At 38.9% G+C, this 13,587-nt stretch overlaps 1 protein-coding gene across 1 annotated transcript in view; it reads right to left on the minus strand.

Annotated features, from left to right (window-relative positions):
- The window catches only part of LOC126458231 (BMP-binding endothelial regulator protein), a 711,827-nt gene that overhangs the window by 18,973 nt on the left and 679,267 nt on the right, over positions 1-13,587 (minus strand). Inside the window, exons 7-11 of the mRNA XM_050095129.1 lie at positions 12,897-13,022; positions 10,425-10,584; positions 4,594-4,781; positions 4,066-4,364; positions 1,905-2,087 (exon numbers count right to left, since the gene is read on the minus strand). Of these exons, the coding sequence (XP_049951086.1) occupies positions 1,905-2,087; positions 4,066-4,364; positions 4,594-4,781; positions 10,425-10,584; positions 12,897-13,022 (956 nt within the window). The remainder of the gene's footprint in view (positions 1-1,904; positions 2,088-4,065; positions 4,365-4,593; positions 4,782-10,424; positions 10,585-12,896; positions 13,023-13,587) is intronic.

Raw genomic sequence — 13,587 nt, forward strand, 5'->3', positions numbered from 1 at the left:
GAGAGAAGGTGCACTGTTAGTGAAATTGTTTTATGTGAATGGCAGCAATTTTCAGTGCTGCATTGAGAGAGTATTGAAAGGTCTGAGGAGAGACCCAATGCCATTAAATGGTTCAAAGAAGATAACAATGAAATTCAGACACACCGGTTAGCTCAGTGTGGCATCTGGAAGAGGAAGGCGTCCTATTCTGGTGGAAGTTATTGATGAGGTTGCTATTGCTGTAACTGACCATGCAGCATGTTATCTGGGTATTGTTTATGCTTGAACAGTGTCAGAAGAATTAGCCATCACACGGTCAACAGTATGGAAGTTATTGTGGTTTATTTTACACTGGTATCCATACAAGATTCAGATGGTGCAGCAATTAAAACCTCATGATCTGTAGAAATGTTCTGAATGTGCTCTTTGTTTCTGGCATGGATCATAGTTGATGACAATTAGCCTGGCAATATTCTGTGGAGAGGCAAGGAACATTTTACACTACAGGGTGCAGTGATACAAAGAACTGCGAAATTTAGGATACTGATAAACCTCATGTTCTGCACAAAGAACCATTGCACTCACTGTATGTGACTGTGTGGTGTGATTCATAGGCAACTTTATCCTTGGTCCAGTCTTCTTTGAAAAGAAAGCACCCAGAGATCCTGTCAGGTGTACCGTGATGTCTGCACATTATTGAGACCACCTTATAAAGAATGTGATTCCTGCTTTGGAAGAGCAGAACTGTGTGGAAACTACTGTTTTCATGCAAGCTGGGACAACACCTCATGTTGCTCGCCCAGTGAAAGATCTGCCTAATGTAGCCTTCCTTGAACGTGTTTTCTCCATAGGTTTTCCAGCTGCTTGGCCAGAAAGATCACTTGACCTGAATTCATGTGACTTTCGGCTCTACGAATATCTAAAAGAACGCATTTACCAGGGACACGTTTGGTTTCTACCTGATCTGAAAGCCAGTATACAGGAACACTTTGCTCAGATTCCACCGGAACTGCTGCGAACAACTGTTGATCACATCATTTTACAGCTGCAGCTTATTGGCGACATCTCTGGTGCTCATATTGAATAAATTGTGTAGGAATTGAACTATTTGATTGGAATTTACTGCAAAATTGTGTAGACATTGAACTATTTGATTGGAATTTACTGCAAAAAAAAAGTAGCAGTCAAATTCTGTGAACTACTGATGAGTGCTTTAGGTGAATCATTTGACAAAGGCTGCCTGAAAATTCAATTTTGTGAAATGAGTAAAAGTTCTACAGCTAGTAACTACATCAGTTCACACACACACACACACACACACACACACACACACATATATATATATATATATATATATATATCTAAAAAGAAAGATGATGAAACTTACCAAAAGCGCTGGCAGGTCGATAGACACACAAACAAACACAAACATACACACAAAATTCTAGCTTTCGCAACCAATGGTTGCCTCGTCAGGAAAGAGGGAAGGAGAAGGAAAGACAAAATATATATATATATATATATATATATATATATATATATATAAAAAAAAACAAAGATGATGTGACTTACCATACGAAAGCGCTGGCAGGTCGATAGAAACACAAACAGACACATACATACACACAAAATTCAAGCTTTCGCAACAAACTGTTGCCTCATCAGGAAAGAGGGAAGGAGAGGGAAAGACGAAAGGAAGTGGGTTTTAAGGGAGAGGGTAAGGAGTCATTCCAATCCCGGGAGCGGAAAGACTTACCTTAGGGGATAAAAGGACGGGTATACACTCGCACACACACACATATCCATCCATGTGTGTGTGTGTGTGTGTGTGTGTGTGTGTGTGAGTGTGTGTGTGTGTGTGTGTGTGTGTGCGCACTAAAAGGAAATGAGAAATTTTTAATTTTCATTTGTTACATGTGACTCACTGATAATATGTGTTGGGATTAAGTTTCTTGTGACACTCATTGAAGAGCTTCTCCTTGAGTGGAGCACACTGACGAACACTTCGTTGATGCACCTTAGGTTTCTGGCACTGTGGTTCCCTATTCAGTTGTTCCTGGGGGCGAGTGCATGATTTTGTTCCACCAACTCGCCATGACAGTCCAAACCTGTTTAAAGCAATAAAGAAATACAGTAAATGTCAGGATAAATGTCAGGATGTGAAGGACTGCAGTCACATCTATCTCGAAAAATGTACAGTGCTCTTTAAATGTTACAAAATTCTTATACTGCATAAGAGTTTCTCTCTCTCTCTCTCTCTCTCTCTCTCTCTCTCTCTCTCTCCCCTTCAATTCAGATCCCAGTGTAATAAATAACTGATATTCGAAAAGCTTTGCAGACTGACTTGGTTTTCTCTAACTTGTGAACAGCTTAATACAAGCCATCCTCATTAATACTGTTTTGACAACTTCCGAGTGTCAGATGTGTTAAATGAAACTGTTTCTTTCAGTACTGATGACAGTATTTGAAGTGTAGTGGTGTGTTCATGTTGATGGTGCTGCAAGAGAAGGGAAAGCCTGATCTTCATGGAAAAGGAACAGTTTGAGAAGTACTTAAGCATAGAGAAACAGTTACCTTGACTTATTTCTACATCTGCATGCCACATACTCAAGTATCATGCAGTGGTGTCATCGATCATCCCTTCATCCCAAGAAGTTCAAGAGCCAGTCATCTGGTGCAAAGGTCATGCTCATCCTGTTTTTTTTTATTACTGAGGCCCATTCCTCAATGGTTTCATGGACCTCGTATCTCAGTTATTGGGAAAAGGTACTGCACAGTGCTGGAGAAATTATGGCATGCAGTTAAGGTGAAGCGTCTAGTACAACTGTGACAAGGAATGCTGCTGCTTCATGATAATAAGTTATACCAACTCAAATAGGAGACCCTTGCGTACCTGACCCATAGTCCTAATCTCTTCCCACGTAATTATCATGCCTTTGGTCCCTTAAAAAAGGCCTTGAAAGGTCAATGATTACTGTTGGACAAGGATGTGTAGCAGCAGATAAGGACTTTTTCACACACCAGGACATGGTGTTTTAACAAACAGGTATCTCAAACCTGGTGTATGGGATGATTGCCTCAATGCTCACAGTGGTTACACCTGATTGACATACTGATTATGGACGGTATGGCCTTCGAGCGGAAACTTTTTGATCACCCCTTATATAACCAAATAGGCTGCTGTAGCAAGATATGTAACAGTGTGTGGGGCTTGTATTCGGGGTGAGGGGGGGGGGAGGGGGGAAGGGATGGAAGCCATATATTTTAAGTACATGCAGCATAATAGTTTCAGTGTGCATTTTTCAGATGGCATTCATGTCACATATATACATTATACTGATATTAGACATATGTGACTGGAAATCTATATACATTACACTGTTATTAGACTTTTATGACTGGACCCCTGTGTGTTGGAAGTAAGAAAAGGAAGGAATTATATCATTTACACATTTCCTGTGGTTTTTAAGAGTTTTCCTGGAAGTATCTGCTCAAAAGGCAGTGGACGAGACATCAAAGAGTTTAAGAAACTAAAGTGCAAACATGATTGCATCATACATTTTGATAGTAACTGCATTATATGATAAACAGAACTTTCTTTACAGTTGTTACAAGTAGATAATAGTTGGTGAAGGATTTCTTCGTGAGAGAAACAATTTTTTCTTTTCAGTTCTTAGTCCTGCAAGTGAGCATTTTTCCAGATACTGAACAGTTATGTGTAGTACCTCATATTGCATTTTTTTACTAAAAGAACGGGTGATGACTTGACTTAGAAACTGATTCTTTTTTGGTCTCAGGATAAGAGCACCTAATAGCATATGAATGACTCAAACACAAAATGTGGCTGATAAATAGTTACTGAATTTCCTATTTGCCAAATTTATTGCATTAAATTATTGAAAGCATAAATTTATGATTTTCAAAAAATTAATGTCTTATTTTACACTAGCACAGATGAATCTACAGCTTGAAATCTGTTGTTGTAGGTGAATCTAATTGAATTTTGCACTGTATACATTTGATGAACTTCCTACGGTGTAAATGTATTTTGCTTGATTCTGCTGTAAATGTGTATGAACTATGAACCTTTCTGCATCTGTGTCAAGGGCTTTACCACCATGGCGCAGTGTGAAGTCATCAGATGCCTTGCGATTGAAATTTCCACATAGTCCACACATTTTTCCTTTATATCGTTTAGGAACAGACACCTCCAAGAAACTGTTGCCATCCCATACAATCTTCACACCAATGAAAGTTTCCACTTGAACACCATTGCGTGTTTTATTGACAGATATCTTATTGAGCAGTCTGTATGGGGGCTGCACACGCTTTCCATTCACTTTTACTCTCATGTTCTGTCCCAGGTTTATCTTGAGCTCTCCAATCTGTAGACAAAAATATTTCTAAATTAATATTTGCTGTAAATTATAAGTAACTATTCATCAAAACTTTGCTTTCTTTTATTGGAAATAGTAAAATGTGTTGCATTTACAAAAGCTATATGTAAGTAATTTTTGTCAGCAGAAAGAAATTAGCAATAAGAATAAATTACTTATCCAAAAGAATTACTTCTGTCTCCCTCATTTCATATGGTAAAAAAAATGTGTGTTTTACCTTCATTGAAATGGTTTTTGTCCATGAGGATGCCTTGGTTGCTCTTGCATCATTTGTTACTCTGATACCGAAAGTGTGTGTTACACAGTCTGATGCCAGCTGGTATTTGCATGAGCCTTGGAAACTGTAGAACTTCCCATCAAAAGTGCGATAATGTGGATCACCAAAAACTGTGCATACACCATCACCTGTAACAAAAGATATTGGTGACTTTGTATCTTAGGACATCATTTTTTTATTCATTGGCTTTTGATACGTTGTCTTCCTAAAGAAGGTAATACAAATTACAGTGAAGATGGAATAAATTATCTTTACATGTATTTGAGGAAAACTGGATTTTAATATTCCATCTATGATGTAGTCATTATAGGCAGAGCACAGGTTCAAATTGGACAAGTATGAGGGAGAAAATTGGTAATGTCCTTTTAAAAGAAATAATCTGGACATTTCCTTTAATTTTATTTTAGGAAACCACATAAACCTAAATGATCTGGGTGTCCAGATGGGTGGGGGGGTCTGCATCCCACTTCTCCTGAACATGATTTGTTTATTAGGTAAAGAAATTGTGTAGATGTCGGAAGTAACATAATTAAAACGGATTAAACTCCTGAGTATCCTGAAGAGTTGATCTCAGTATATTATTGATTTTGAATTCTGTGTGTCATCTTTTACCCACTTCATAGCTTTTCACAAAAAAGAAGAAAGAAAAGCCATATGCTCTACTGTGGCTTCGTATGACCATTTCATTTGACATCAATGTGTAAGCACTGGATCAAGGGGGGAGGGGATATGATGTGTACACAATAAATATTAAATAACAAGCTTTGAAAATTGCAGATTGGATTCAGGAGCCAAGTGGGCAATGTTTAGATTTAAGTATCTTTTATAGCCTATAACTTAAGGAGGGAAGGTCTCTCTTGCCATCCAGGTCTTGTTATCATTTTGTGTTGTGCCACAAGAGTTTTGTCTATTTCATTTTTATGGCTGTCATACTAAATGACAAGCAGAGGATAAATCCACATTCAAGAGAAGTTGTTTTAGCACTTTATTTCATGTTATGGCAAACTCTACTAACCCCAGATATTATAAGCTAGTATTCTATTTATCCATTAGTATTGGTTTCTCAGATAAACAGTCCTAGTTTTGTCTTCTCCCCACTGATAGCTTGATGTCCTGTGTCTTCTCAAAGACACTTTAAATTGTGCAAGTACTTAACACATTACTCCTACATTTTGATTCTAACCAGCCTGCAGGAGACCAAGTATTAGTAGGTTGAATTTCCTACTGTGATTTTATGCCACTTTTTGCACCTAGATAACTAGGTTCTGAGTTTAACATGGGGACCTGTTTGTCTAACAGGGGGAAGGCCTCAGACACGGCCAACCGATTCAGCTCAAATTTGGCAGGTCGCTTGTGTACAACCTAAAACAAAGGAATCTAACATATTTTGGGTCAACACCCCCGCGTTATCACGTTATTGAGAAAATCATCCCTAATGGTTATGATGAGCAATCGACTCAAAATTGGAGGTATCAATAGATAATTGTAAATAGAGCATTTTTCATCATCAGGTATAGGGTCCCAAACGAAAACTTTTCCAGAAATCAAGGAAAGAAATTTTACAACTGCAACTTCTGTGCCCACATGGTAAATGCTTTTTGCCAAACACACTGATTACGCAACGGCCAAGACAACTGACTGGGAATCACCTGGGTAAGAATCTCGAAGAAACCTAGCGGATGTTATTCTTTTCTTTTGTATTTTTCCATACCTCAATTGATAGCGATAGGAGTAAGTAAATCAATAAAGAATGATAATAATAAGGTAGGCAAACTAATTTCCCAAACGCCTGAGTTAGTAAAGTATTAAACTTTTAAGCCTTGTCGCATGAAAACAACTCCGAGTAAGAGTGCTGTGAATTCCTCACAAGGGATCACAGAGCCAATCGCGCGACGCTTGTTGACAGCGAGGCTCGGGACAGAATGCACGAGGGGAGAGTTATGTTGTCCCAGTTGCCTCTTTGTCATATCATAGTTGTGAACCTGGAAGAGTGAAGGTGTCCAGCACGAGCCTTATAGAAGTCACTCGGAAACCGTCATTAGGCTGTCGCGAACCTCGCGGATACATGTAATGATTTCTCCATCGTTAATGGGCCGAATGAAATACGTTTTGTGAATGAATACAGTGTTCTTCTGTAAGTAACATATGACGAGTACTGTATGTAGTTTGTACTTAATTAGCTCATCTGTTTATGCCGTAGTAACTAGTTATTGTTTGTTGTGTCATATGTTTCAGGTGCATGATCTGAATAATGGAGCATGTACACCCTTTGACAAGTGCTGTAATATACATGGTGTTACAAAAAGGTACGGCCAAACTTTCAGGAAACATTCCTCACACACAAAGAAAGAAAAGATGTTATGTGGACATGTGTCCGGAAACGCTTAATTTCCATGTTAGAGCTCATTTTAGTTTCGTCAGTATGTGCTTCCACCTACGCTCAATGGAGCACATTATCATGATTTCATACGGGATACTCTACCTGTGCTGCTAGAACATGTGCCTTTACAAGTACGACACAACATGTGATTCATGCACGATGGAGCTCCGCACATTTTAGTCCAAGTGTTCGTACGCTTGGTAGAGGCGGGCCAATTCTATGGCCTCCATGCTCTCCTGACCTCAACCCTCCTGGCTTTCATTTATGGGGGCATTTGAAAGCTCTTGTCTACGCAACCCCGGTACCAAATGTAGAGACTCTTCGTGCTCGTATTGTGGATGGCTGTGATACAATACGCCATTATCCAGGGCTGCATCAGCGCATCAGGGATTCCATGTGATAGAGGGTGGATGCATGTATCTTCGCTAACGGAGGACATTTTGAACATTTCCTGTAACAAAGTGTTTGAAGTCACGCTGGTACATTCTGTTGCTGTGTGTTTCCATTCCATGATTAATGTGATTTGAAGAGAAGTAATGAAATGAGCTCTAACATAGAAAGTAAGCGTTTCCGGACACATGTACACATAACATATTTTCTTTCTTTGTGTGATAGGAATGTTTCCTGAAAGTTTGGCCATATCTTTTTGTAACACCCTGTATAGTTGGGAGCCTGTCACAGACGATAGCAAGCGGGAAGTTACCGACGCTGTGTTTTGATTTGTAAAAGTGTTGCAAGACAGATGCATTATCAATGCACTACCGGAAGCAGGCAGTTCTGTTTCTCGGCGTTCCAGATTAATAGGAGTGGCTACCGTCGAGCGGTATTTGGAGTTGACGAACGAAATGACATTCGTTGATACGGAAGTATTATACCATGAAGACAAAGCAGAAGGTGATTCAGTGGAAGATATCCTGACTAGTGAATCGCAAAATGGTCATAACACTTTGGAAATCTCCACGTCACTGGGAATATGTGCTTCATCTGTTCCCGGTGAGTATTACGAACTGGTTACTAACTGATTGAACTACGTTTTACGTTTGCTGCATCATTATCTTGGGCAATAAATTTCAAATCGGAGTATAAAATTCGTCACTGGCACGTCACTAAATAAGTCTCTCATAGGAGGTACAAAATATAGAAGATATACAAAATTGGCGGCTCTTTTCAGCATGCAAACGGCGACACTTATGACCGGTTTCAATTGTGATCAACACCGATCAAACAGGATGCGAGTATCAGGTGAACATTCGACGCACGTTATCGCATAAGGTAGAAAAATGAACCCTTGTCACAGTTGGTAGTAAAAACAAACTAACACATTTGTACACGGCGCAATATGCTATCACAGCCTCTGTAAAAGCGTTGCCTAAGGTTTTCCTGTGTTTACTAGAAATGAATATTACATTTGGTCCTCGGGTTATAGAGGAGGTCAATCGTTTGACCGACTCGTTGAAAAATGTTTACATTACCTGCTCCAAATCCAGGAAACTGATGAATGCGATTTACAGAACATTTCTTGAGAATGTTTTAAAACCACACGTTCCTGATAACAAGTTTTGTCTAATATTGGATTCCTGGAGTGCACAAATTAATACTACAATATATGACACAGTGTTAGTAGCTGGTGAGGGTCAGCCAATGTGCACAGTAAAAGTATTACTGCCAAACTGCACACCTGTGTGCCAGCCGTGTGATGTTATTTCTATCGCCAGGTTAAAAACTTTATTTTCAGGCTTCAGAATTGCAGTGTGCTTCTGGAAACCCAGCAGGAATTGCACAACCGCACAGATGCAATAGCTATTCACAGCATAATTCATAACCAACTTTCAGCACCGATTTTTCAGGCACTGATATTGTATGCGTGGTATGCATCAAAATTAATTCCCAAAAAAGACATATTTTTAAATGTAAACAAAGTTTGTTTTCCACCAACTCTTCGGAAGGAACAGTGTAGCTGTTGAAAGATTGCATTCATTAGATGCTCTTGGTGCCGTGAGTATATTTGTTTTGAATGTTTATATGACAAGTACCATCCATCTAGCTGTTCAAAGAAAAGTGAGGACACGTTACAGTGACTGGAAGAGCCATTGTAAAGTGACCTGGAGTAACATTTTAGTTGTTTACTATCCCAAGAGGTTTGGGAAATTTATTGGCCTACCTTATTATTATTATTCCTTATTGATTTACCTACCTTATTAACCCTCCTATCCCTGTCAATTGAGATATGGAAAAATACAAATGAAAAAAAGAACATGCGCTAGGTTTCTTCGTGACTCGAACCTGGGTTCTGCGATACCCAGTCACTTACCTTGGTCATTGCGCTATTTTTTTTAATCTCATTTTTGTTCGATTTGTTCATTGCATCTGCTCAGGGCGGACGTCGTAAGACATCCGTTTAAGTTCGGTGTTGATCGATTAACTCAGTTTTTTTATTACAGAGGGAGCTAACCCTCTGACCGAACATGCTGAACTACCGTACCAGCGCTATCGGTGCTGCCAGCGAGAAGTATTTACCATGTAGGTACAAAAGCGGCAGTTGTAAAAGTTTCTTACCTCGATTTCTGAAAAAGTATGCGTTTTCAGACCCCATACCTGATGATGAAAAATGCTCTATTTACAATGATCCCTCCAGTTTTGAGCTGATTGCTTGTCATAACCTTTAGGGGTGATTTTCTCAAAAACGAGGGGGTGTTGACCCAAAATATGTCAGATTCCTTCGTTTTAGGTTGTACACAAGTGACCTGTCAAACCTGAGCCGAATTGGTTGGCCGTGTCTGAGGCCTTCCCCTTGTAAGAATATTTGAGACTGCCCCGAGCAAAATTTGCATTCAGTGACCTAAACTGTTTTGTAGACTGGTAGCACTTAGCATTCCATAGGTAATGGAATGTTTATCACGAGGAAATATATAACTCAAGCTGTAAAATAAATGATGTAGCTAACAAAATATGTAAGAAAGCAAGAAACTTGAAAAAGAAAAGCTTTTTAAAACATTATCATTGCAATTTTTTTTTGTTTTTTTTGTTTTGCAAATAAACTTTTTTTGTCTGATGTGTTCTAAGCATATAAAATATTAATTTTTCTGAAGCTCATACATACATAATACCTTTAAGCTTAGGTTGTGTTGAAGAACAATTCAAATTTACCTTTTCACTTTGTAATCAGAGACGTATCAATTAATAATGCCTATGAGTTAAGTTTTCTTGAGAATGGCAGTAAACAATACTATTTGTTGACAGATACAATAAAAGAAAATAGGGAAAGGCAACCACTCACCCCCGCTGTAGGTTTTTTGTTGCCTTTCTTTATTTTTGCTTATTGTTTTCTTTAAAATGAATGATCTGCTGCACATATTGAGCTCTAGAGCATGCAGTGTGTAGTGTTACTTACTTTCAACACAACGTGGGCAGCATTCATTGGCCTTGTGCTCCAGCTTGTAGTTGGGAGGACATGGGACATTTTGTTGAGGACACATCTGCATGACGCATCGCACCTGCCCCTGTCGGCATTCACATGAGTGGCATGGACCAGGCTGCCACACATCACCATCCTGATCAGGGCAAGAACAACTCAGCACACGTACCATTTTCCAAATCATGAATATCTAGATATTGTCTGCTCATTTGATGGGATATTTTAGTTACTATATTTTGATAGTATAAAACATATTTGTTTATCATTTTAGTCTTAAGCATGTGAAAACAAGTACATAGGATTAAAATAATATGGAAAGTTCATCATGACTGCCCTCTATAGAAGTAATAGTTGTTAAAACCGATAAGAATTTGAAGAAAGGACATTAAATCTGATGCCTTGTGAACCAAGGGTCATGAGGTAGGAATGGGAGGAACCCGAACCTATGGTCAGGTGGCATGTTAATTACCTGAAACAGCATTGTGGTAACATATTGATGCAGATGTCTGAGCAAATAGTACCCATGTAATGGAAAGAAACAAACAGTTAATAAGACTAGAGTATTACTTTAAAAACTGAGGGGGGAGGGGGATCATGGAACAGCAGCCACTAGAGTAAAATAGAAAGAAGAACTGGTGAAGGAAATCTAAGGAAACATGTAAAAGAAAAACAGGAGACAGAATAAGGGGAAATGAAGAAGCTTATCTTTATAAGATAATCTCATGGACAAGTTAAGCTTTTGATATGGAACTTAATATTGTGGCATATGATTAATTTACATCATAATGTACATTTTGTAATCATATGAATAGGTTACAGGAAGCAAGTCGAAATGTGTAACATAACTTCATTGGTATTGAACACAGCTAATGAGAAATGGGAGAATTTTAAAATTAGCACAACTTTTCATTGTGTACCCAGTAATACTAGTTTTGAACAACATCTTTTTCAAACGACCAGTACGTTTTATCCCTTCACTCCACTACTCACTGTTTCATGATTAAAATTTAAAATTGTCTTGTCCTCTGATTTATTGTAGATTCTTGTCTTTATATGTTTGGGGGATAGGGAGGGAGGGGGGGGCAGAGGGGTTGAGCATGTAATTGTAAATGATTAGCAAGGAGCATAAAATTATCTTTATTACCTAGTGAATGGTCAGAATGATTATCCATAAATAATTCTGATTTGCTGTATATGGACATGACTATTTCATGGACATACAGGGAGGGTTCTTTTAATAATTAAAGGCTTTTAAATAAGAGTTATTTTGGATGTATAGTATGCATGTTTGTAATGATGGTTTCATGTAGTTTCATAATGGACAGCATGTCAGCTAAGTTTTCCCAAAACACAGTACCATACTTTATAACTGATTTGCAAATGATTATGTTACCCTATTTTCCATGTGTCAGTGTGTAAATTCAAATGCCTTTTTCTTTGATATATTGCTACAAGGAAAAGGTGTTTGAATTTATAAAATGCATAGCTGTAGAATTTATTAGTTAGATATCCAGAATGTTATTCCCAGTCTAAATTCTTATCTATATTTAACTGAGTCAGCTTCAGTGTAGTCTTGATTTTTACGGCTCAATTTAATTCCACAGCATTTTGACTATTTGTTCTTCACCTGTACCATATGGATTTTTGAGGTGTTCATGGTCAACCTATTTAAATGAAAACAAGTTTGTAGGCCTCTGAGTGGCAGGTAGCCTTGTCTGCCACCTCTAGTCCCTGCACGCTCTCCCAAGCAGCACTGCTTCCTCTTTTCCCACTCATACCGTGCATCCCTCCCTCTTCCCAATTCCACTGTGGGCTGTTGCTCCCATTCAATGAGTTGAGTTGCAGTCTGGCCTGAGCAGCCAGAGATAGCAGACATGTATGTGAGGTGTGCTTGCTAATGTGAATGAATGTGTGTTGTTCTTTTCTGATGAAGGCTTTTGATGAAAACTAAATATGTTAGTCTTTTTGTTGTGTCTGTCTTCAACTCAGTGTGTCTGTTCAGCCAATAATAACAAACACCAAGTACACATTATGTGCTGCAGCATCTGACACTAACTTGTGTGGTCAACTGGAAATCAAATAGAACGAATATTTTCCTTTGTCATTACATGCCTGCAAATTATTTGTTGTTGGTGTTTGAAGTACTTTTTATCAGTTCAGCTTGGAATTCAAACATTTTGTAGTATTTTTCTAGGTATTATCAACAACCTGGGTTTTGATAACAACAACATGAATCAGGATAGATTGCTAATTACCACATAGAGCAAGCATTGAGCGGCAGACAGTTGCATTTAGAAGTAGACTGAGCTATCGGACAGAGTCGTTCTTTGGGTTCCTTTACACGCACACAACTCTAACATACATGGCTACTGTTTACTCCTGGTAATGAGCAACTTGTGAGATTCTCCAAGCATTACAAGCTGTAATCCATTACATGCTGTTACTTGCCTGTCGCGTGATGTTGCCGGCAGTGCACGAGGCGTGGCTGGGGAGTGTGAGCCGGCAGCGGCCACAGCAGCGTCCTGGCGGGGGTGGCTCCTGGTTCTCTTCAGGGCAGTCCAGCACGGGACACACCTGCCAACATGATGCATGTTTACAGGTTGTAACAAATACCTCAACTACCCACACCATATGTTGACTGGTGGGGAAAGCTAAACATATGACTGATATTGTGCAGCATGCAGCTATTCCAAATAATGGAAAAATGTTCAAATGTGTGTGAAATCTTATGGGACTTAACTGCTAAGGTCATCAGTCCCTAAGCTTACACACTATTTAACCTAAATTATCCTAAGGACAAACACACACACCCATGCCCGAGGGAGGACTCGAACCTCCGCCGGGACCAGCTGCACAGTCCATGACTGCAGCGCCCTAGACCGCTCGACTAATCAAATAATGGGAAGATGCGTAACAGCAGTAAATGAATTTCCTGTGTCATGCTTTTAAAGTCTACAATTAAAGTGACTGGTACTTACAACATGGAATTAAGCAGTCTTATGAAGAAACTCTTTAAACCAGGATCCATAAACAAGCGCTCTCTTTCTTTAGAATAACAAGTTATTAATGTGCCGTATACTGCCATTCTTCTTGGGACATCCTGTATGTAGCTTAGTGTAGGTGGTGTGACAACAGCAGC

Source organism: Schistocerca serialis, chromosome 2 (genome assembly GCF_023864345.2).
Source record: "Schistocerca serialis cubense isolate TAMUIC-IGC-003099 chromosome 2, iqSchSeri2.2, whole genome shotgun sequence".
Taxonomy (NCBI): Eukaryota; Metazoa; Arthropoda; class Insecta; order Orthoptera; family Acrididae; genus Schistocerca; species Schistocerca serialis.